This window comes from Ochotona curzoniae, unplaced genomic scaffold (genome assembly GCF_017591425.1).
Source record: "Ochotona curzoniae isolate NIBS_2020 unplaced genomic scaffold, NIBS_Ocur_1.0 contig_43, whole genome shotgun sequence".
Classification (NCBI taxonomy): Eukaryota; Metazoa; Chordata; class Mammalia; order Lagomorpha; family Ochotonidae; genus Ochotona; species Ochotona curzoniae.
Genome location: NW_024466218.1, coordinates 10,931,487 through 10,954,838, shown reverse-complemented (window position 1 = coordinate 10,954,838; position 23,352 = coordinate 10,931,487). Strand labels below are relative to the sequence as shown.

The following is a 23,352-nucleotide window of genomic DNA, read 5'->3' as shown; positions in this document are numbered from 1 at the left end:
TGGGCCCGGCGCGGTGGCGCAAGTGGCTAAGTCCTCGCCTAGCACGCCCGGGATCCCATATGGGCGCCGGTTCTAATCCCGGAAGCCCCGCTTCCCTTCCAGCTCCCTGCCTGTGGCCTGGGAAAGCAGTCGAGGACGGCCCAAAGCTTTGGGAACCTGCACCCGCGCGGGAGACCCGGAAGAGGCTCCTGGCTTCGGATCGGCATAGTATCGGCCCGTTGCGCTCACTTGGGGAGTGAATCATCGGACGGAAGATCTTCCTCTCTGTCTCTCCTCTCTGTATATCCGCCTTTCCAATGAAAAAATAATAAAAATAAATCTTTAAAAAAAAAAAAAAAAAAAAGATTTATTTGTTTTTATTGGAAAGGCAGATAGACAGAAAGGAGGAAAGACAGAGAGGAAGATCTTCTATCCACTGGTTCACTCCCCAAGTGGCTGTAACAGCTAGAGCTAAGCCTATCTAAAACCAGGAAGCAGGAGCTTCTTCCAGGTTTCCCACATGGGTGCAGGGTCCCAAGGCTTTGGGCCATCCTCAACTGCTTTCCCAGGCCACAAGCAGGAAGCTGGATGGGAAGCCAGGCATCTGGGACAAACTGGTGCCCATATGGGATCCCGGTACATGCAAGGTGAAGACTTTAGCAACTAGACTATGAGACATTCTAAGTACAGGTACATATATATGCATAAAATGATAATGTTTATTTTAAAAATAAGAAAGCAAACATATATACATGGACATAGGTGAGGAATGGAGTGGGCCAGTGGGAAGAAAGGGGTAAGGGAGGAGAGAGAAAGAAAAAGAGCAGTTCAGCACTTCCTTTGGTTTTGGACTTTCAGTTCAGTGGGGTAAGTACCCCCACACCCCCTTTTATGAGGTAGTGTAGTCACTGGGAGTTTTATGATATATCCATAAAATTCCATGTGAAGCTTAGTACATGTTTTTACATGGTGACTTTTCCCAGGTCCCTACTTAAAACAAGGCATCCTGGGAAAGTGGGTGTTCTGACTGACAAGTAGAGTTAGGATCACATGCCCTCCCATTCAGCTAGCTGCCTTACCCTTTACGAGAACCAGGTGAGGACCTGCAAGAATGCCTGCACCCACTTTCCCACTCCTTAAGCTGAGCAGAACCATTACTCAGAATATACTTGTGGTGTTTGATGGAAATCCCAAAGGTAGAGTGTGGAGACAAATCTTGAAAAGGAAAAACAGATGCAGAGGTCAGTCAGCTTCCAGCTGTTAGATAAGGTGAGCTCCCAGGCAGGAGGTATGAGATCCTATGGTGAGGCGGAGACAACGAGCTCAAGAGAGGAAGGAAGGCTGGAGACCATGGTGCTCCAGCTGAGACCAGGAGAGAGACCTGATCAGAGGCAGCCTGCACCTGCTGTTTCAGATGGGCGGGACCAGAGCAAGCTGCCAGAGAGAAGAGATCAGTGCATTCAAAAGGGGTGTTTAGGAAGTTCAAGAAGATTTAAGAGACCTCAAAATCTGTCCAGTATTTGCCAGGCAGTCTTGGCTAAGAAAGTTTTTGCATCTTTCATCTCTCTCTCCACAAGTCTAGTGTGCTACTTACTTCCTGTATTCTCCTCCCAGCCCCCCAAGTGTGACTGGACTGATTGAGTTTCCCATGTACAGTCTGCTTCATCCGAATGAATCCTGGCTCTTGCTTCCAGGTGCGTACCCCTTCTTGGGTCAGCCCTCCCTAATGCAGCCTGTCCGCAGGAACACCCCCAACCATTATCTGCCGAGGGACTCCTTGGGCCCATTATGTCCTCCCAGTGTGGTGTGCTTGACGTCTATGGCCGCATGAGACTGTGGGCAATTTGTGTTGTACTGTATCCTTGACTTCAAGAAGGCTTTTTACTTGGGGGCAGAAAGAGTTGATATCTTTCCTCAGCTGTCATAAAAGTTACAGCCAGAGCTCCTAATAACAAACAGCAGGTTAACAAGGGCCACGCAGAGCAAATTCTATGTGAAATGGGGGCATTCAGAAACGAAAACCCAAAGACCCAGGGAAAATATTTTTATGCCCGGGTGCTATGAAGAATGAACAGGTAATATACCACATAATACACCATGGTAATACAGCAGGGAGGGGCTGGAGGGGAGGTGGGGTGGAAAGGCCCAACAAGGTCTGTCTGTCCAGATTCTTTGCCTCTTTTGGTTCCTTTCTCCAAGGTGTGGGGCAGAATCCCTCTGAAATTAGTGTTTTCAAGTTCAGTGAACAACAGAGATGGGAGTGGATCTAGTTCTTAGGGTCTGGTGTTTGTGATTGTCTCCGCAGGAGGAAGTGGGAAGGAAGACAGGAGAGTGGGTCAGACAGAGGCTTTGCTCCCGAGGGCTTCCTTTTTTCTTGTTCAAAGTCCTCAACACATCCTTGTCATTCTTTGGTGTATTGTTTTCTGAGCCCAACAATTCGATATTAATGATTGTCAGCTCTCCCCAAATAAAAGTAGATTGTCTGCAGGAGGTAGTCAGAGGCCAACTGGATGTTCAAAATCAAGTTGAAAATCCTGTTCCTCTTGCGCCCTCTTCTGGAAAGCGGGACAAAGAACACTACACGTGTTCACTACCTTGGAAAATGGAGATTTCATTTTTTCCTTGCCTCCTCCTCATCCTCTAAATCCCATCATAACAACCAGTCTTTACCATGTTATATTTTGTAAATAGTTTCTTAGATGAACTAGGCCTTTATAATTTTTCTCTCCAGTAATACCATGCATTTTTGCTCCTTGGAAACACCCAGGCACTTTTCATGAGGTTGGATTGAAGCAGAGCAGTTGGAAATCTTAGTAGCATTCTGATATGAGATGCCAGCAAAACAAGGTAGCTTAGTCCCCTGTGCCACAACAGGGGCTCAAAATTCTTTGTTTTTCTTTTTCATAAGTAGGTCTACTGTTAAGTTCGAAATTATTTTTGTATGTGGTATGGAGAAAGGGTTAATTATTGTTTTGTTGTGTTTGTGTATAGACACCTACTTAATCCAGCATTATTTATTGAAAAGATCATCTTTCTTTTGGTATCCTGCAGAAGAATGCTTGTTACATGTCAAGAATTTGTATATGAGTTTATTCCTCGAGATTTTTTTTAAAAGATTTATTCAAACTATGTCAGTGTTCATCCTTTGTTTGGGTCCCTTTAACCTATGAATTTCCTGTCTTTCAGTTCTGGGGATTTTTTTTTCTGGAAAAATAATAATAGCATCCATGTTTTAGTACACTTATATAACAATCCTATGTAACTTCAACTAGATTTGCACCCAATAATAGCACCAAAGATTTCTATAACGAAGTGTATGTGGGTTTTCCTCCAGACACAAACACACACCTGAGCAGCAGACAACAGTTAAATGTCCTCTGATTCAATTTTGATGCCTTCTAGAGACAGGGTCAGAGTTCACAAGTAGAGAGCTTGGGCCCCAAGAATGCCCCCTCACTTCTGGTGCCATTCATAAACCCTAGGCTGTTTCACCTGTGCTTCTGACCAATAAAGCAGGGTTCTCATCCAGCTCCGTGCTTGTGGCCTGAGAAAGCAGCAGAGGACGGCCTAAAGCCTTGGAACCCTGCAAGCATGTGGGAGATGTAGAAAAAGCCTTTGGTTCCTGGCTTTGGATTGGCTCAGCTCCAGCCTTTGCAACCATCTGGGGGGGGGGTGAACCAGCAGATGGAAAATCTTTATCTCTGTATCTCACTCTCTCTGTAAATCTGCATTTTCAATAAAAATAAGTAAATCTTAAAAATCAGGGTTCTCATAACCCCCTCATTAGTCTTAATATAGATAGAATGGCTCAAGTACCCAGGGAAACAGAATTTGCTGGTTTGTTACTGTTTGTCAATTCAAACTCCATCAGTTCCAGGTCTAAAACACCTTTGAAGGCAGGTTAGAATGAAATCCGAGGAAAGCACCTCACAGGAAACAGCCCTGCATTCGTGTTATCCATGTGATGGAAACTTTAGCCCAAATCTCAGTCTTTCTTCTTTACCAGAAAACTCATACAGAAAGCAAGCAAACAAAAAGCCTCACAAATTAGTGATGCCACTGTGGAAAGAAACAAGGCAGGTTGAAGGTGGAAAAGCCTTTAGAACATAGGTGAACACGGACTGGGAAAACATGGTGCTATGGCATGAACAGTTTTCTACAAAGCTCAGATTGACATGTAATCGCCATTGTGCTAGTATCAAGAGGTGGAGCTTTTTTTTATACACAAATATCACTATTATCTTTACACATTAGGAACACAACGGTGGAGCTTTTACAGTGATTGGATCATGGGGGTGAGGTGTTCTTGGGGTTTTAACATTGTTCTCATGGGAGTGTGTTAATTATTACAAGAGCAGGTTATAAAACACCTGCTTCCCCTGGCCTTCTAGATTTCAGGTGCTCTTGCCAAGCTGACAGCCTTTCTGAGACAGTGGGAGTGAGAGGGACCTCATAATTGCTGCTCCTAAAGGACCTTGGACTTCTCAGCATTCAGAACCATATGGCAAATAAACCTCTATTCTTTTTTTTTTTAAACATTTATTTTTTATTTTTATTGGAAAGGCGGGTGTACAGAGAGGAGAGACAGGGAGAAAGATCTTCCGTACGATGATTCACTCCCCAAGCGGCCACAACAGCTGGAGCTGAGCCAATCCAAAGCCAGGAGCCTCTTCCGGATCTCCCACGCGGGTGCAGGGTCCCAAAGCTTTGGGCCATCCTCGACTGCTTTCCTGGGCCATAGGCAGGGAGCTGGATGGGAAGCGGGGCTGCTGGGATTAGAACCAGCGCCCATATGGGATCCCGGGCGTGCAAGGTGAGGACCTTAATCACTGCACCATCACGCCGGGCCCTAAACCTCTATTCTTTACAAACAGTTGAATTCAAATGGTTGTAGCAACAGAAAATAGATGGAGACACCCTGTGACCGTGATGTTGAGAGCGCAACATTGCCTCTGCGTCCACAGGAGAGAAGCCCTACCTGGAATCCAGACCCTGCAAGCTTTATAGGCTGTCAGCCCGTACTAGTCACCAGGTGACTCATACTGGGGAGAAGTTCTCTGAAAGTGCTTTGTGGATAGCCTATTCTTAAGACACCTCCTAAGACATATTATTCCACCCATATCTTAAGCACTCACTATGTCAGTAATTATTTACTGCAAGAGAATACTTAACGAGAAGCTACTTCATGGTATAATTTTTAGAAGACTCCATTTGTTCATCAGCCATCAGAAGAGCTGAAGTGAAGAGATGGGAAAGCCTCACCATGTCCACCTTACTTGATAGTAAAACTGTCCTGTATTTTCACAATCAGAGAAACCCCAAACATAATAATGTATTTATGGGTGTGTGTCATTTTCATCTGTATGGCAACCTAATAAATGGCTGTTTAAATCATAAAAATTGTCAATTAAGGCCTGTAAAGGCATCATAGCTATGGCATTTTTCTTAAAAGCAGTAATACAGAAGCAATTCAGAAGGTTAACTTAACCACTTTTATGCTAAAATACATATACAACAGAACTAGCATTGGTTTGTAATATATCAAATATTAGTTGGATGAGTGGAAAATTTTTCTTGCCACAGCTTGGTTTATCTCTCGGTTTCATTACTAATGGTAACTCTTTTTATCCTGTATTTTTCTCTAACTTGATAAAACACAAGCATGCTGTGAAAGAAAGAAAGAAAGAAAGAAAGAAAGAAAGAAAGAAAGAAAGAAAGAAAGAAAGAAAGAAAGAAAGAAAGAAATGTACAATATCACCAACTACAGCCACAAAGATGGGAATTTCAGGGCACTTTCTGAGTTCATGTTTATTCCCCATACCCCAGGGATATGGAATCATTTTCAGGTTGTTTATTAAGTGCTTTTGGCTGACACCTCAGAGACATAGCCACGTTGGCAATTAAAAACCTCACCCACATCTGGGCAATCATTAAAGTAAGTTTTAATTGGTACATACTCACTGTTAACTCACTGTTAACATACTCACTGTTAAACACCGAAGAAGCCATATTAAAGATGAGGAAAGAGGCTTCACTTACCAATAGGATAGTGCTGTAACTTGGGTGATATTCAAAGAACCTTTTTGGCAGCTTCACTTGACTCTCCAATAAGTTATTCTTGAGAATACATAAAGTCATGGTTTCTTGGTAGACAGATGCCATGAGCTGGCTCCTAGATCCAACCAGAGGCTCGCTGCTGAAAGCATTATTATTTGGGAAAGTGTTAGAAATATAAAAACTCAGGCCTGACACGGTAGCCTAATGGCTAAAGTCCTCGTCTTGCACATGCCAGGATCCCATACGGTCACCAGTTCTAATCCCAGTGGCCCTGCTTCCCATCCAGCTCCCTGCTTGTGGCCTGGGAAAGCAGTTGAGGTTGGCCCAATGCCTTGGGATCCTGCACTGTGTGGGAGACCCAGAAGAAACTCCTGGTCCCTGGCTTTGGATCAGCTCAGCTGCAGCTGTTGTGGCCACTTGGGGAGTGAATCATCAGATGAAAGATCTTCCTCTCTGTCTCTTCTCCTCTCTATATATCTGACTTTGCAATAAAAAAAAAAGAAATATAAAAACTCCATTCTACTTAAAGCCTTTTGGATAGAATGTACATTTAAACAAGACACCCAAGGGATTTGTAAACACACTGAAGTTGCACAGGAAGTGATCTGGGTCATAGACATCTTTGAGAATCTGATGGAAGATGAGATCGCAAGTCCAGCTACCTGTAGGAGCTAGGCAGCTGATGGAAGTTGGAAGTAGGTGCGGACTTGGACAAACCTGGAAAACATGCTCAGCCTAAAGCAGGCATATGAAATTTTGTCCTAAGTATCTGTCCTAGGGAAATGCAGGCCCAGTATTCCTAGGTGTTTGCATTTTCTAAGCTATGTGAGGAAGGCAGGTTTGAATGAATGATTTCTATGTTTGAGAGGCAGAGAGATAGAGCCAGAGAGGCTTCCATTCATAGGTTCACTCCCCAGTGCTACACTCTGTGGAGCGCCCACACGGAACTGGGAGCCACTGTGTCCCTACTGTGGGCGCCTCGCAGGGCAGGCACTGGCACTAAGCTAGAAACAGGAGCAGAGCCAGGACTCTAACCCAGCACTCAGAGGTGGCGTGTGGGCATCCTAATTGGTGTCTTCACTACTGTAGGCCAAGCACCCACCCCTAGATTAAAAAAAAAAAGTAAGAAACTAAAATTGCCATAGTGAGAATTAATTCAGTTTAAAATATTAGATCAACTAAAATACCAACAGAGTCCTCTCCTCCACATTGGAATGTGGGTTTGAGTTCCAGCAACTTTGTTTTGTATTCCATTGCCTAACCAATCCACCTGGGAAAGTAGTGGACTATGAGTCAAATAACTGGGCCCTGTTCCCAGGCTGGAGAGGCCAACACACACACACAGGTCCAGGCCCTTGGTTTAGGACAGGGTCAGCTCCTGCCGTTGCATGCATTGGAGAGTGAACCAGTGTATGCGAGATCACTCCCTGTTTCTTTGTCTCTCTCCCTTTCAAGTTAATAAACACTATCTGAGGAAATACAAGCATATGTATTGGTGACAAAAATCTATATGTGGGATCTTCAGGCAACCCCACGAAAGAACGTGGAGTTGAAGTATGCCACACATGTTCCTTTAAACGTCAATATCTGGCACCCTGTTATCAAAGAAAAACTGTACCCAAGGTGGGAAGTGCACCCCTCTTCCCTCTTTGCCATTTGCCATGGTGGGCAACTGACTTTTTTTTTTTTTTTTTTTTGACTTATGTGAGATGGAGTAACTTTACGGGGTTAAAGAAAATTAACAAAATACTGTATGTAAAAGCACTTTTGAAAAGTATCAAGGCTGGCGAATTGAACCAGGGCAGCCAGCAGCTGGGTTCCCGTCTGCCCGGGGCTGACCCCAGCCCCCTCCCTTCGCCGGCGCGTCTCCATGGCAACCGCTCCTGCGCCGGGGCCCTCGTCCCTGCCAGGACCGGAAGCGACTTCCAGCCGTTCACTTTTCCTGGGACTGCGCAGGGTCCGTCCTTCCAGATCGGAAGGTGAGAATCCAGGCCTCGTTAGGGCCCCTAGGCCGTCGGCAGAAGTGGCGGCCTGTGGGGACGGAACGAGGGTGCGGGGGACGGCCTTGGACCTCGGCACCCGGTGACCCGCTCCACCTGTCCCCTCCGCTGGCCAAGGCCCGTCCCCCGACCCGCCGGCCCGCAGAGGCCTCGGCCACCCTCTAGAGCGGCCTGTCTGCGGAGCAGGAGGGCTGGTGAAACGCCCGGGCCTCTTCTCAGCTACCTGCTGGAGACCTCTCATTCCTGGGGGACGTGCCGAGTAGCGGGAGCGCAGGTATGGGGTCGCACAGTTTGTGCTGCTGGTGTCCACAAGGCTGCTTTGGCTTCAGACTCCCTCCCACGTCCTCCAGGCACGCCTTGGGCTCCAGCAGAAATTCCGGGTTCTCGGTTGGTCCCCAGTGTGTGTCTGGCCTGCTTGAGCAGGCAGGGCACTGAACAGGGGCCGGCAGAGAGGTCTCACCTGTCTCTGGCCTCTCGCCCTACAGCCTGGACTGGCTGCAGCCATGCCCACCCTGTTCTTGGTCACCACAGTGACCACTGTGTTGGCAAGGATTCGTTATCACAATATGGGGATAAGAATAAACCCCATGGCTTTTATGAAGACCTCTTGGGGCTCTTATTAATGTCTAGAATAGTGCTTGATACCACATAAATGTTATATGTTTTCCTGCTGTGTGCATCATAGCGCATGGCTGGCTAAGATGGTGTCACTCGGTAACGTGAGTGTTCTGAAGGCACAGGCTTTATTCTGGTTACCCAGTATCAACAGTGCCTGGTGAAGAGAGAAAATATCCAATCGCAAGCTGCATAACAAGGAAAACTTAGGTCCGAGATGAGCTTTTAAAATGATCATTTGTTGAACTTGTACTAATGTATTAAGTACCATGGCCCAAGTTTAAATGTTTGATTGCCATCATTACTAGTGATACATATGATTAACAGGGAGTGCTAATAAGCTAATCGGTGGGTATGTCATTCCCCTGATACATCACTGTGTTGCTGTTAGCATTGTGAATTCAGGCCCGGCGCCATGGCCCAGCGGCTAAAATCCTCGCCTTGAATGCGCCGGGATCCCATATGGTCGCTGGTTCTAATCCCAGCAGCCCCACTCCCCTTCCAGCTCCCTGCTTGTGGCCTGGGAAAGCAGTCAAGGACGGCTCAGGGCCTTGGGACTCTGCACCCACATGGGAGACCTGGAGGAGCTCCTGGCTCCTGGCTCTGGATCGGTGCAGCACCGGCCGTTGCGGTCACTTGAGGAGTGAATCATCAGACGGGAGATCTTTCTCTCTGTCTCTCCTTCTCTCTGTATATCTGACTTTGCAATAAAAATAAATAAATCTTTTTAAAAAAACATTGTGAATTGATACCCTTTTTTGTGTGATTTTTTAAAATGTACTTATTTATTTGAAAAGCAGAATTTGAGAGGAAGAGACATCTTCCATTTGGTGGTTCACTGTCTAAATGACTACAACAGCTTGACCAGGCCAAGCCAGGAGCCTGGAACTCCATCTGGGTTTCCCCATGGGTGTCAGGGGCCCATGCACTAGGACTGTCTCCTGATTCCCCAGGAACGTTAGCAGGGAGCTGGATCAGAACAGTAGCAGCCAGGACTGGAAGAAGTGGGCACATTGGATGCCAGCCACAAGCCCTCCACTCCCTCTTTTTTTTTTTTTTTTTGCAATTAAGTTGATAGCATATAACAAGATAAAACTGGCCAGTCTCCTTTGACCCCATTAAGCAGAGACCTTAAAAACATGCCTGTAGGAGAAAACAGGTGTCATTCATGCAAATGTGCCATCTAGTGGCGTTGTAATAGTGAAAATCAGAAACCGCCCCAAAATGATTCAAGTATAGATATTACAGATTGGAAGTAGAAGGAAGTGGAAAAACAGGAATCACTGGGACCTGACACAGCACCAGGGTGCCATAGAGGTGCTGGTTTGTGTCCCGGCAGCCCCGCTTCCCATCCAGCTCTCTGCTTGTAGCATGGGAAAGCAGTCGAGAACGGCCCAAGGCTTTGGGACCCTGCCCAATGTAGGAGACCTGGTAGAAGCTCCTGGCTTCGGATCGGCTCAGCTCTGGGCACTGTGGCCACTTGGGGAGTGAACCACTGGACAGAAGATGTTTGTCTCTCCTCTCTGTGGATCTGACTTTCCAAAAATAAATAAATAAAATTAGGAATCATTAAGATGGAGAAATATGCCACTGCTTTTGGTTTTGAATTATTCCTTTAATATCCAAGAATACAATTTCAACAGTGAACATTGAAAAGAATTCTTCACAAAAGTACTTCTCTCACGAGGGTATTTCTTTGCCTGCTTTGTTGCCAACTAGATAGAACCTACTCCATGGTTGTGGCTTCCCTCGGGCTCCCCTCTTTTCTGTTCTCTGAGAGCTTCTGGCTCCTGTTTAGTTAGTCTCACGGGTGTGGTGTGCAGAATAAACTGGAAATCACTCGTGCATAATGAGCACATGAGCTTCAGCTTTCTGGTTCTCTTAGAGGAAGCTATCCTCAAAGGGGGGTCTGATCTGGACATGCTCTCTCCCATTGTATCCTCCCCTCCCCAGATACAAAAAGAACATGTGTAAACAATGGTCTTGCCCACTTTCCCCTGATCCTTGATCCTTCCCACCCGGATCAACTATGTAAACATAATTGAAATAACAATTGTGAAAAAGAAAGGGTGATGTATGTTTAGATTAATGCTGGTGCTTTTTCTACAGCCATGTGTTGTTCTTAGTCATTTTGTTCTAAGAAGCATTGGTCCTTTATCTCTTCCATTTGTTTCACTGTGTTTAAGGCGTGTCCATCAGGAGAGCGCCACCACCTGGTGGGTTAGAGGTTAGCAGTCTTGTGCTACTGTCCGTCAAAATGTCTGCAAAAAGGAAACAGTCGACAGTCCTCCCTCTGCAGACTTCCCAAGAGCCCGATGGGGGTCTGGTGGTGAAAATGGAAGAGGAGGAAGAGCTGGCCTGTGAGCCCGAGTCTGGACTTCCCCGCAGCAGCTACAGTCCAGACACCTTCCGCCAGCACTTCAGGCAGTTTGCTTACTCCGACTCCACAGGGCCCCGGGAGGCTCTGGGCCGGCTCCGCGAGCTCTGCCAGCGCTGGCTGAGGCCCGAGGTGCACACCAAGGAGCAGATCCTGGAGCTGCTGGTGCTGGAGCAGTTCCTGGCCATCCTGCCGGAGGAGCTGCAGAGCTGGGTGCACGAGCGTCAGCCAGCCAGTGGAGAGGAGGCCGTGACCCTGCTGGAGGAAGTGGAGAGAGAGTTTGACAGGCAGACGGAGCAGGTAAGGAGGTGTCTGTGGGCGATGAACAACCAACTGGGCCAGGTGAAGAGCAGGTGTGCACCAGCAAGGGTGGGACTTCCCGCAGTGCATTCCCACGTGGCGCAGCCGAAGGTATACCTTGGTAACCATAGCTCTGGGTGCCCCCGGGTACTCTTACTTGTGTTTCCTGCATCCAGGATGTTTTCTGTACAGTGTCCTCTTTGTGATAGTATCCTCAAGTTCCCTTCTTCAGCCTTGGTGATTTTTATTTCCAGGTCTTACTTTTTGGACAAAGGAAGGACCTGACTGGAGAGGAGCCGGTGCCTTGGGAAGCCCCTGTGCAGTTCCCAAGTGGCCGGCTGGAGTCTGGGAGGCAGAAGCTCCCGTGGGCCGCATGGGAAGTGCAGTCCTTCAGACAAAATGGTGAGGCGCACAGTTCCGGTCCTGTGGGAGAGGGGCCTCAGCCCGGCACGGGACTCGCCATCTCCCCTCTCTCCTCCTCCTGACTGTGGGAAATTCCACTCTGACTTACTGTGTTTCCTTGATATAGAGTCTTACAAAGTCTTCAGCTGTTTTAAAATCCTGACATCATCCACATCAGGGTTTTCAAACCTTTTTCCTCCAATAAAGTCTTGTGTGGAGTCCCAATACATAAACAGAAAACACACCCACACTGAAGCAGCAGCAGAGGCCTCACCCACGGGCCTCTGGCTCAGCCTCAGGCGTGCCTCCTCTGTTCCGCAGCCCGTTCTGTGGGGCTGCAAGCATAGACTGGAGACCACTGCTCTGTCATTTTCCGTGGAACTGCTCAGTGACTGTGGGGACCCCACAGCAAAACGACTCACTTTGTTGCTGCGATGACTTTGCCTTGTCTGATGTGCTTTGAATATGGTTTCCTATTCTTCATACCTTGAGTTGGCCCCTGTTGATGTCTCAGCTTTTATAAAAGCACTGCAAAATGGCTGGCATAGCCATCTGTCTGACTGCAGATACTAAGAAATATGTGCCGGGGAAAATTTAAAAATAAAAACCAGAGAATCGGAGGCTGGGGACAGGATCTCCTGTGTAGAGTAGTGAAGGCCTCCCTTATTCTAGATGATCATCCAGGATGAGATGGGAGCAGCACTTAAGAAGGAAATCTCACTTGCAAAGCTCTTTGTTCTGCATAGCATCAATTCTCAGTTTCAGGGTTGGCTGGTTAGCCTATCAAGGTCAGAGTTTTTCCACAGATATGCTGATAAGAAGCTATAGGAAAGACAAGCACAGAAACCGAAAGATACTTATAAAACTCTTACTTGACAAATACCTACTCCCCTGAGGCTTGTACCAAGAATTTAACGCCTCCAGCTTAGAAATGTCTTGGCGTATGTAGGAGAAAAGTGGAGAAGTCGTTTTACACTCCATCGGGGGTGGAAGGAAACCATCCCAGCTCACCAGCTGGTGACTACCAAAGTGATCAGCCTTCAAGTCTGGTTTTGGAGTGCTGGTGTGGACAAGAACCACGATCCAGTTGCGGATATTGCCAGAGTCCCAACTGTTTTTAAAAGAGAAAATTGAAACAAATCCAAAAGCCCAGGATCTTGTAATACAGGGCAAACAGAACCAGAATTTTATGATAGTGTAACAACCATTTTTCAAGACTACAACACAATGTGGCACTGAAATACATTTTCCTAAAAGATTTATTTCATTTTATTTGAAAGGCAAACTTAGAAAGAAAGATCTTCAACTCACTGGTTCACTTCCTAAATGGCAGCAACAGCCAGGGCTGGGCCTGGCCAAACCCAGGAGCCAGGAGTTGCTTCTGGGTCTTCCACACGGGTGTAGGGGCCCCAAAACTTAGACCACTGTCTGCTGCTTTCCCAGGTACATTAGCAGGAAGCTGGATTAGAAGTAAAGTATCTGGGACTCAAACTGGTGCCCTTATGGGATGCCAGAGGTACTCTCTATCACCAGGGTTTTGATGCTAGTGATTCAGCATTAAATCACTTTAGACTATGAGCTATCAAAAAATGGATTTTAGAGAGCAGACATTTAAACAGTGGTTAAGCTACCACATCCCTTGGCAGACTGCCAGGAATCAAGTGCCAGCTCCATTCCTGATCCCAGAAGCTTGCCAATATACACCTGCCAGCATCGCAGAGCACCTGTGATGGCTCAAATGCTTGAGTCCTTGCCACCTTCCTGGGAAACCTGGATTGTGTGATCCTTGCCTCAGCCTTTCCCAGTTTGGGCTGTTGCAGGCATGAGGGGAGTCAACCACTGTCTGTTTCTCCCTGCCTTTCAAATAAAATTAAAAATATTTCCAATGAATTTGAGTAACAAGCATTTTGCCTAGTGGTTGCAACGTCTGCCTCCTTCATTAGAGTACCGAGTTCCATCTGGCTTTGGCTTCCGACCCTGAGAGACAGAGGTGATGGCTCAAGTAATTCAGTTCCTGCCATTGATATGGGAGATCGGAAATGCATTCCTGGCTCCCAGCTTCAGCCTGGCCTGGCACAGCCCGGGCTGCTGCAGGCATTTGGCAAATGAACCAACACATCAGAGCATTCTTTCTTTCCTTCTCCCTCTCCCTCTCTTTCTCTGCTTTTCAAATAAAAGACCTTTGAAAAAAAATGAGAATCCTTACTATATAGTTTATATTTAAACCAATACTGACTGATAAATGATTGTCATATATGAACAAATGTTAGAATTAGTTTTATTTTATTGTTTGGTAACTATTTAAATCGTTTAAATTTTAAATGTAAAATCCTTTTTTTAAAGCCTATAGTTTCTTGATATCCTATTTAATTACTAGCTGTTCTTTGTCATCTCCTTGACTATGCCTTGAGAGGGCCACCGGATCGCTTGTCGTTAGTCCCTCTGTGGGTCCCTTCATTTCTGTCATTTCTTCAGGTAGAACAGTATCCCCAGTAGTTATAGTCAGTCCTAGCTAACTTATTTCCTCAGTCATATCCAAAACTGCTGTGCTTTTTTCTTTTTTTTAAGATTTATTTGTTTATCTGGAAGGCAGAGTTAGAGAGAGAGAAAAAGATCTTCCATCTGCTGATTCACTCCCCAGAGAGCAAGGGCCAGAGCTGGGCCGGTCTGAAGTCAGGAGCTTCTTTCAGGTCCCCCATGTGGGTCATAGGGGCCGGAGTGAGCACTTGGACCATCTGCTGCCTTGCCTGGTACATTAGCGGGGAGTTGGATCAGAAGCACAGCAATTGGAACCTGAGGCAGCACTCCATTATGGGATGGTGACATTGGTTTTTTATTTATTATTTCAGATGAAGACACCGGAAGTGTAAGTGTGATAACGGCTTCAAGGCAGAAGACCATTCCTTCAGGCCGAGAACCGTACTGTGGTGTTTCTAACAGTCTCCCTGTGACTGCCTCCTGGAGTCCTAGGGGTAGAGAAACCTGTGAACAAAATGGCGGATTTGAAAGCAAACAAGAAAACCCCTCTCGAAAAAAACAACACAAGTGCAATGAATGTGGCAAAGTCTTCAGCCAGAGCTCAGCCCTTATTTTACATCAGAGAATCCACAGTGGAGAGAAACCCTACACATGTGACGAGTGTGCGAAAGCTTTCAGCCGAAGTGCAGTTCTGATCCAACATCGAAGAACTCACACCGGGGAAAAGCCCTTCCAGTGTCGTGAGTGTGGCAAAGCCTTCAGTCAGAGCTCGAACCTTTTCAGACACAGGAAGCGTCACACTAAAGAGAGGTCTCGTCTGTGTCACCAGGGAACCGAAGCACTTAGCTAAAGCTTTCTCAGCAACGTGAGGCGCTAGCAACCCTGGGGTTTTCTTTCAAGGGTCATAAAAGCTGGAGAAGAAAATGTAGACTATTTCTTGTCAGCATCATTGCCATTCTGCTTAGCAGTGTGGTGTCAGTTCATCCCTCAAAGCTTACGTCAGACTTCTACCCATACGCATCCCCGACAACCTCAGCATAGCAAGTGTCCATCATTACTAGAAATAATCAACTACATATCCCTTTTTAGATGAATGCTTTTCCCTAGAGAGAGAAAATATGTAATGTGAAAACAGATACTGCCTCCCATTTTATAATTTGAGCACCAAAATTACAAAGGCTAAACATTTAAGTACTTACATAAAACCCCCACTTGTCTCCTGTTAGCAGATTCAGAATATGAAGAGGAAGACTGAGGATCCCACGACACTGTCCCTCAAGCCCAAGGTCATTGTTAGGAAGCTGTTGAAGAAGGGACAGCATCTCATGAAAGCTCACAAGAAGCCTGCTCACGGCTCAGGACAATTTTATATGTTGGAAAAAGTCTTTATAATTTTAAAATAACGGAAGCATTAAGAACTTCCTACATGTATTTAAAGGATGATAAGCTAAATATAAGGAATGTTTTCATAATAAACAGGGCTGTTCTGTGGGTACTTGTATAAACTTAATGATTCAAGACCAATGGAACATGTAAGATTGGCAGGTGCAGTGTGTAGCTGTCAGGTGCGGGCCAGCATACCTAGAAAAGGAGGTCCTGAACCATGGTAACCACAGTTCAGTGGTTCCCACATTCCCATTCTGCTTAAGCCAGCCCTGAATACAGGTCAGGCGTCACGAGACTTTAGATTCTGATGCTGTTGTACACATGAGAAGATCACTAAGGGTCAAGCTGACGATTCTGCCACAGTCAGTTATAAGCAGTTGTTGACATAACCATCATGGTCTGTAGGTTCTATGTCCAGATTCTCACTATAGGGTATGAGTTGTTAAAAGTATGACCACAGGTTCAGTCAGACTTGTATGTCACTAAAATTATTCTGACAGGTACAACAAAATGTCCTCTTTCCAGGGATTTTTGCTAGAACCTGTCATTACTGTGTTTGCCGTCATGGTACAGTCACCTGCAGGGGAGGCTAGTGGCAGAGGTGGAAGTCATCAGAGGAAGGGAAGAAGTGGCTCATAGACCATGTTTTTGTCTAGCATCCAACTGTATCTAGTGTGTAAAGCAATTCCAGAAACAAATGTGGAATTTCTGTGTTCTACTTAACTGATAAATACTATAGAGGGACAAATGAGTACAAATATTACTATGGAATTTTTCTCATAGTAATTAGCTTGTAACTCCAGAAAATAAGAATACATCTGGAGTTTTGTGTATTTTCAGGTATAAAAAACATGTGAGTCTTTGTGGCTCATTCTTTTTGTAACTAAAGACAGGAATGATCCGTCTATTGAAGCATCTGAGGTATCTGCTAGGTGTTGAGAGGTGTACGTATTATGGATTAGTGCTTAGTAATGGAAAGAATGTCTTAGTCTCTTACAGGGCAGAGTCAAAGTCAGATATTCTGAGGGAAGTCTCTTTAGCTGCTGCCATGAACGTTGTATGTTTGCATTCTGTATCACTGTGAATAATCTGAGCTCCACCAGTAAGCTATTTAAATTGCATATAATGGATATTTAAGGGGTGTCTCTGTGTGCTTTGATTTATTTACACTCACATCATTCTAAGGGACAGGGCTAGCTTTTCTAAAAAAATTACTCTGCATTGAGCTAATATTGAAAGAAATGTACAGGTATTAGCACCGCCACTAGACTGGCTAATTTCCAGAGAAAAAGGAAGTATTCCAAGTGAAATTAGATGTTGTTTTTAGAATTCCACTTCATCTGTGCTTACAATATTACCAGGTAAGATGGTCTTTGAGTTTCAATGGTTTGACTTAGAATTCTTTTACTTCCAGTGATGTAAAAATAACATGCCGTTTACTTCTAATTCTGATCTTTGCCTTGCTAGTGATATGCAGTATTGAAAACCACATCTCTGAAAAGGATATGAGGATGCTATAACATGATATTATAAAATGATTCTGTAAAAAGTTCATGGCAAATGAAATCACATGTGAGCTTATTACGGTTTCCCCCAAATTTGAAATCCACAAAATGTCTTTCAAATGTGCTTTCCATGAACTTTTTCAAGACTCCCTCGCAAAAATCATGGTTTCAAAAATTTTCTGCACCAAAATAAACTTATTTTCTAATTCCATTTCTATAAAGTTTTCAAAGTACTCTGCACAAAGAATTCCTAGAATCCACTAATGCAAATCAACAATTCGTGTCCCATGAGTCTTAGTCTGTTGTAAGTGGCTTGGCTCTTGGAATGGCCGCATCACTAAGCCAGGCCACTGAGACATGATGTAAAAAACCTGCTTCTGGGAAAAGTTTGCTTTCTTCTAAAAACTAAAGCCTACAGTGGAGATGATACTTCCTACCAATATGTTCCTGTGAGTGGATGCTACACCATGAAGCAACACATGAAAAGGTAAGTGAAACTGAACATGTACATCAGAAGGGGACGGGAAGTGTTAGAAATGAGTTATCTAATTGTCACCTTAAAAAGTTATGGGAGAGCCTGACACAGTAGCCTAGTGGCTAAAGTTCTTGTCTTGCGTGTGCCAGGATCCCATATGGGCACCGGTTCTAATCCCAGCAGCTCCACTTCCCATCCTGCTCCCTGCTTGTGGCCTGGGAAAGCAGTCGAGGATAGCCCAAAGCCTTGGGACCCTGCACCCACGTGGGAGACCTGGATGGGGCAGCAGGCTCCTGGCTTCGGATTGGCTCAGCTCCAGCCGTTGCGGCCGCTTGGGTAGTGAATCAATGGATGGGAGATCTTCCTCTCTGTCTTCTCTCTGTATATCTGGCTTTCCAATAAAAATAAAATAAATCTTTTTGAAAAAAAGTTATGGGGAAAATAAAAGAGAAACTTAAGCAGAAGGAGTAATTAAAAACAAAAATTGGAGAGGCTTTGGTTCCAGGTAAGGAGATGTAAGCTTTCTCTGCCCTCTAACACCCACTGAGAAAAAGATAAACCCCAAAGCGTATGAGCGATTCACTGAGTTGTCTTTTTCTTCCTGTTGTCTCCTACGCTTGAGTAAGTTCATCTGAAACCCAGCAGCACACATAGTGCTATATGACAAGTGGTCTGTTATGGCCCTGGGAGTAGGAAAGTGGGCTCCACAGAGTCCAGGGGAATGGGAGAAATCCCATATAGCTTTCCCTTCATTTCCTTTTTAGCTAACCAACCTCCGATGATACTCTGGCAGCATCAGCAACAGCAGCCCAGTGGCAGCAATAGTAACAGAAAGCTGTAACCGAGAGGAAGGGCAGCCCTTTGCTCTGATAAGAACTGCTTTACTGCTAGGAGCATACTGTGAAAAGTCTCCCATGGCTTTTTATTATCTTGTCCTCTGGCTACTTGGACCAGGAGGCAGATGCCTTTGGAGAAGTTAATAGTACAGTGGGGAAGCTAAACCCCAGCTTTAAAGCTGAAAGATCAGTAAGGAAGCTCCAGGGAGCCAGCAAGCTTTAAAGCGCAAAGGGAATGGGGGTCAAGTGTGATCCCCTGCAGTTGTACATGAACTGTCTGAGTTGCCTGCAAACTGTGTGTACATTAGGCTGGCCCTGGAGCAGAGCACAGGCACTGAGCGTGGAGTTATCGGGTTGACCTCTGCTCAGGCCCTGGCCTGCCCGCTCGCTGTGTGGCACACCTGAAGGATAGACCCAAGATGCATGGGGAAAATTTTGAAAACCTTTACACTGGAACCACTTAATTCAGCTCTAGTGAAGGCCTCTTCCTATTTTGTAGCGGGAACCCTCTCACTGTATCCTCACATCACACACACACACACACACACATCATCATCATCATCATCATCATCATCATCAACTGTCTTGGATACCCCATTAGTTCCATATACTTCATTATCCAATTATCTTTCCAAAGTTCCACCCTCAAATTTCATTACATTAGGGTTTCAACACAAGGATGTTGGGGAGACATGAGCATTCAGTCTGTAGCAAAAGCTAGCACACAAAAATCAACTTACAAATATATACTGAAATGAACTGGAAATTAGATTTCTAAAATACCACTGAAGGAGCCGGTGCTGTGGTACAGTAAGTTAAGTCTTCGCTTGCAGTGCTAGTAACTCATATCGGCGCCAATTTGTGTCCCTGAAGCTCCACTTCTGACCCAGCCACCTGCTAATACGATTGGAAAAGCAGTGGAAGATAGCCCAGGTGCTTGTGCCCCTGCACCCATGTGGGAGACTCAAAAGATGCTCTTGGACCCTGGGTTCAACCTCGCTCAGTCCTGGCAGTTGTAGCCATTTGGAGAGTGAATTAGTAGATGGAAGATTCTCTGTCTTTCCCTCTCCCTTTCTGTAACTTTTTCGTAATAATAAGATTTTGAAAATATTATCAGCAACTTTATGTCAATAAATTAGACAAATGAAATTTTTAAAAAAAGAATTACCCATAGCCCATATTACCCATAGCCGGGTAATAATGTTGTTGCCTTCCTTTCCAAATCCCAAAGATCTGGGTATGTTAGCAGTTGAAAGGGAGAGCTTTACATGGGAGATGCCAACATCTGCCAGAGCTTTGTTTTCAGTTCCTGGCAACACAGATTCCTGGGGCAGTACATCTATTTGCTAAAATAGAAATGTTATAATGCTACATGCAAAGTGCCTAAAGGGAGATACTTCGTATCTGAAAGCTTGAGAATGCTAGGAAAGGTGGCTCACGGGTGGGCTTTGATAACTTCACATCTGAAGGTCTGCGCTTTTCTGCAGTATGCAAACTGTTCTCACCTCACTCCTCTGTCTTGGGTGCCTGCCTTCCCTCTCAGCTAACTACCTTATTTAAGTGCAGTAAATCTGCACGGTCTGCCTCTAGCAAGAAGGCAAAGTTAAGATAATTAGATCTTCATTTTATATGTATCAAGCTCTCTGGAGAGGTAGTTATCCATTGTTTGTTTGACCATTCATTAATGGGTGATAATTTTGGTAACATTGCAAGATTGAAAGACATAAGTGGGCTCAATGCAATGACCCAGCATCTAAATCCTTGCCTTGCACGTGCCAGAATACAATATGGGTGCTGGTTCCATGTTTGAGGTGTTCACTTCCCATCTAGCTCCCTGCTTGTGGCCTTAGAAGGCAGTAGAGGATGGCTCAAAGCCTTGGCAGCCTGCACCCATGTGGGAGACCCAAAGGAGGCTCCAGGCACTTGGTTTTGGATCAGCTCAGCTCTGGTCGTTGTAGCCACTTGGGGAGTGAACCAGAGGATGGAAGATCTTTCTATCTGCAGCTCCTTCTCTCCATAAATCTGCCTTTCAATAAAAATAAATCTTTAAGAAAAAAAGACATAGCCAGATGCCAGCTACTTGTGTGTGTGCTTTTGTCACACAACAAAATGACACCAAAACAACGTGGTCAGATGACTGCAACAAGAATTGCCAACTGTCAGGGTTACAGCCATATTGCAGGTAGGTCTTTCTGTGATCTACAACTGTGGTCTCGGGAGGGGGACCGAAAGCCTCACCAGAACCCAGGAAGCAGTGAGAAAGTGCCTCCTGTAAGCCCCCTTAGAAAACAGGGCCTGTTAGTAGCTGCTTGTAAGTCCCCCATGTTCTCAGGTTCCAGGGGGATTGCAAGGTGTTTTGTTAAGACTCAGGTCAGCTGCTGTTCAGGTCTGGCCTAGTCAATGCGGTGACACTTGTTCCCTACCCTGAGTTTGCCAACAGAATCATGAGGGTCTCGATTTAATATGGCAAGAAGGACCAACATTCAGGGAAATGCCCACCTAGTAGGGTTCAGAATGTTTAAAAGTGGGTGTTGTTTGTCCCTATGTTATAAAGAATACATCGGAGCCGTTGTGGCGTAGGGGTAAAGCTGCTGCCTGCAGTGCTGGGGTCCCATGTAGAGGTTCAATTCCTGCCTGCTCTGCTTCTCATTCAGCTCCCTGTAGTGTTTCCCAGGAAAGTAGTGTAAGGTGGACCAAGCGCCTGGGTTCCTTGACCCACACAGGAGACCCAGAGCCACCCAGAGCCCTGGCCACTGAGGCTCTCTGTAGAGTGAACCAGCAGGTGGAGCCCACTCACTCTGTGTCTTTCCCTTGGTCTCTATGACTCTTTCAAATAAATAAAACACATCATTTAAAAAAGCAAATTAATGGGCCTGGCACAATAGCACAATGGTTAAGGTCCTCATCTTGAACGTACCAGGATCCCATATGGGTGCCGGTTTTAATCCCGGCTGATCCAATTCCCATCCAGCTCCCTGCATGTGGCCTGGGAAGGCCGTCGAGGACGACCCAAAGCCTTGGGACCCTGCACCGGCACAGGAGACCCGGCAAGAAGTTCTTGGCTCCTGGCTGGATGGTGCAGCACTGGCCGTGGCGGCCACCTGGGGAGTGAACCATTGGATGGAAGATCTTCCTCTCTGTCTCTTCTCCTCTCTGTACATCTGCCTTTCCAATTAAATAAATAAATCTTAAAAAAAAAAAACAAATTAATGAGGACTGTCACATTGTGGACTACACTTACTATTTTAGAAAGAATAGTGAGAACAGAACAGGGAATCACAGGCCAAAGGTTTTGCAAATTTTTCAAACACTTTTAACTTCCTCAAGTATTTGTTTGCCTCTCCCCCCCCCCCCCAACGTTAATTAGATACAAAAACTTCAACCCTAAACCCAACCAAAACAAAAATGCCTTGAACTAGCCCTTTAGGGAAGGGGGAAGGGTTGGAACAGGGGCCAAGCAGGAGCATGGAAAGGCTGGGTTTCTGGTTGTCTCAAAGGATTAAAAAGCTTCAGCAGGGGGCTGGCAAAAACTGCTCTGGTCATGGTGAAAAGCAGCGCTGTACCACTTGCTCTCCAGTTCATGAATCCAGCGAGCGACACTTGACAGAGGGAGATGAAAGGCTGACGGGCCCTGAGATGCTTCTGGAAAGCCTGAAATAGCAAGGGTCCTGGGGGAGATCTCCTGTGTCCGACCTCGGAGCTAGCGTGGGCAGCAAGGCAGCCAGCAGGCCACACATTCCTAAACGTTCCAGAAAGATACTGAGTGCTCTCCGTGCAAGGCAGACGGCATCCCGGGACTAGGTGGGGACAGCGTGCTAAACGGGACATACAGGAGCCATGTCCTCATGGCCCTTACACACCAAGCCAGTACACAGCTCCTTACAACGACATGGCAGGGGTGGAGGGGAGAAGGCTCCCGTGAGGAGACCCGGGACTTTTGGGGCCACGAGACTGCGACCCGAGAGTTCAGAGTTGGGGACGCAGGCAGGCAACGCCAGTGTCCGTATGCTCCATGAGGTAACAGGACCTTTACAAAGGCGATCTGGTTGACGTTGTCATCACATGCACGCTGTTTTCTGGTGTAAAACAGCCAGCTTGGAGTTAGAAGATGACTACAGGTTCTGGCATCGCACTGCGACACCACCGCCAGGGCTCCTAACCTGTCATATTGATTTCCCTGAAATACCCTGGTCATAACAACGCTTTGTGGCAAGGCTGGTGAGAGCCAGAGGGACAGCCCTGGTATTGGTTTCAATTCTTGTTTACCAGCGAGGTACCGTGAAATATGAACACTACGGTACATACAGTGACAGGGACAGCAGCGGGCACAGTGTGGTAAAGCTTTCATAAATATCACTTCTATCACTTCTCGGCATTACTGTGTACACAGGAGGTAGTGCATGTGAAACGGCTTGCCCAACTAAGGCCGACCTTAGGGGTCCAGCCCTTTTCTTCCCGCTCCCGGTCTCTCCCGGAGCGGAGGCGCGGGGCCAAGCGCAGCCTCAAAGCGCCCATTGTCAGCAGACCCGCCCCGCCCCCGCGCAGGGCCCGTCTCCATGGCAACGCGGGGCTTGGCCTTCCTCCGCCTCCTCGGGCCTGCAGACCGGAAGCAGTTCGCGCTCGGGGTTTCTGGGAAAACGGGTCGGGAGCGGCGTTTCTGCGTCGACCGCGGACTGCGAAGCTACAGCGGTTCCTGAGCCAGAGGTCTGTGCGGGAGTCGGGGGACGGGGCTGAGGCGGGAGCGCCGAGCTACGGCCTGGGCCCTCCCGCGACGCAGAGCTTTCCTCCGCTTCCTGGGAGGTGCGGGCGGGGCAAAGGCCGCGCTCGCCGAGCCCGGGTGCTCAGGGGTGGCAAGGAGGAGCCGGGAAGCCGCCTTCGGGCCCCGACGGGCGCGGAGAGCCCTCCGTCCCCGATGTCCTCCGCGACCCTCCCCGACCCCTCC

The 23,352-nt window shown here is 46.5% G+C and overlaps 1 protein-coding gene across 1 annotated transcript in view; it reads left to right on the top strand.

Moving 5' to 3' along the window:
* The first annotated feature begins 10,848 nt into the window (after positions 1–10,848).
* Positions 10,849–23,352, top strand: part of ZSCAN30 (zinc finger and SCAN domain containing 30) — a 54,411-nt gene continuing 41,907 nt past the window's right edge. Inside the window, exons 1-4 of the mRNA XM_040984884.1 lie at positions 10,849–11,328; positions 11,583–11,730; positions 14,580–15,018; positions 18,383–18,386. Of these exons, the coding sequence (XP_040840818.1) occupies positions 10,909–11,328; positions 11,583–11,730; positions 14,580–15,018; positions 18,383–18,386 (1,011 nt within the window). The 5' untranslated portion in view covers positions 10,849–10,908. The remainder of the gene's footprint in view (positions 11,329–11,582; positions 11,731–14,579; positions 15,019–18,382; positions 18,387–23,352) is intronic.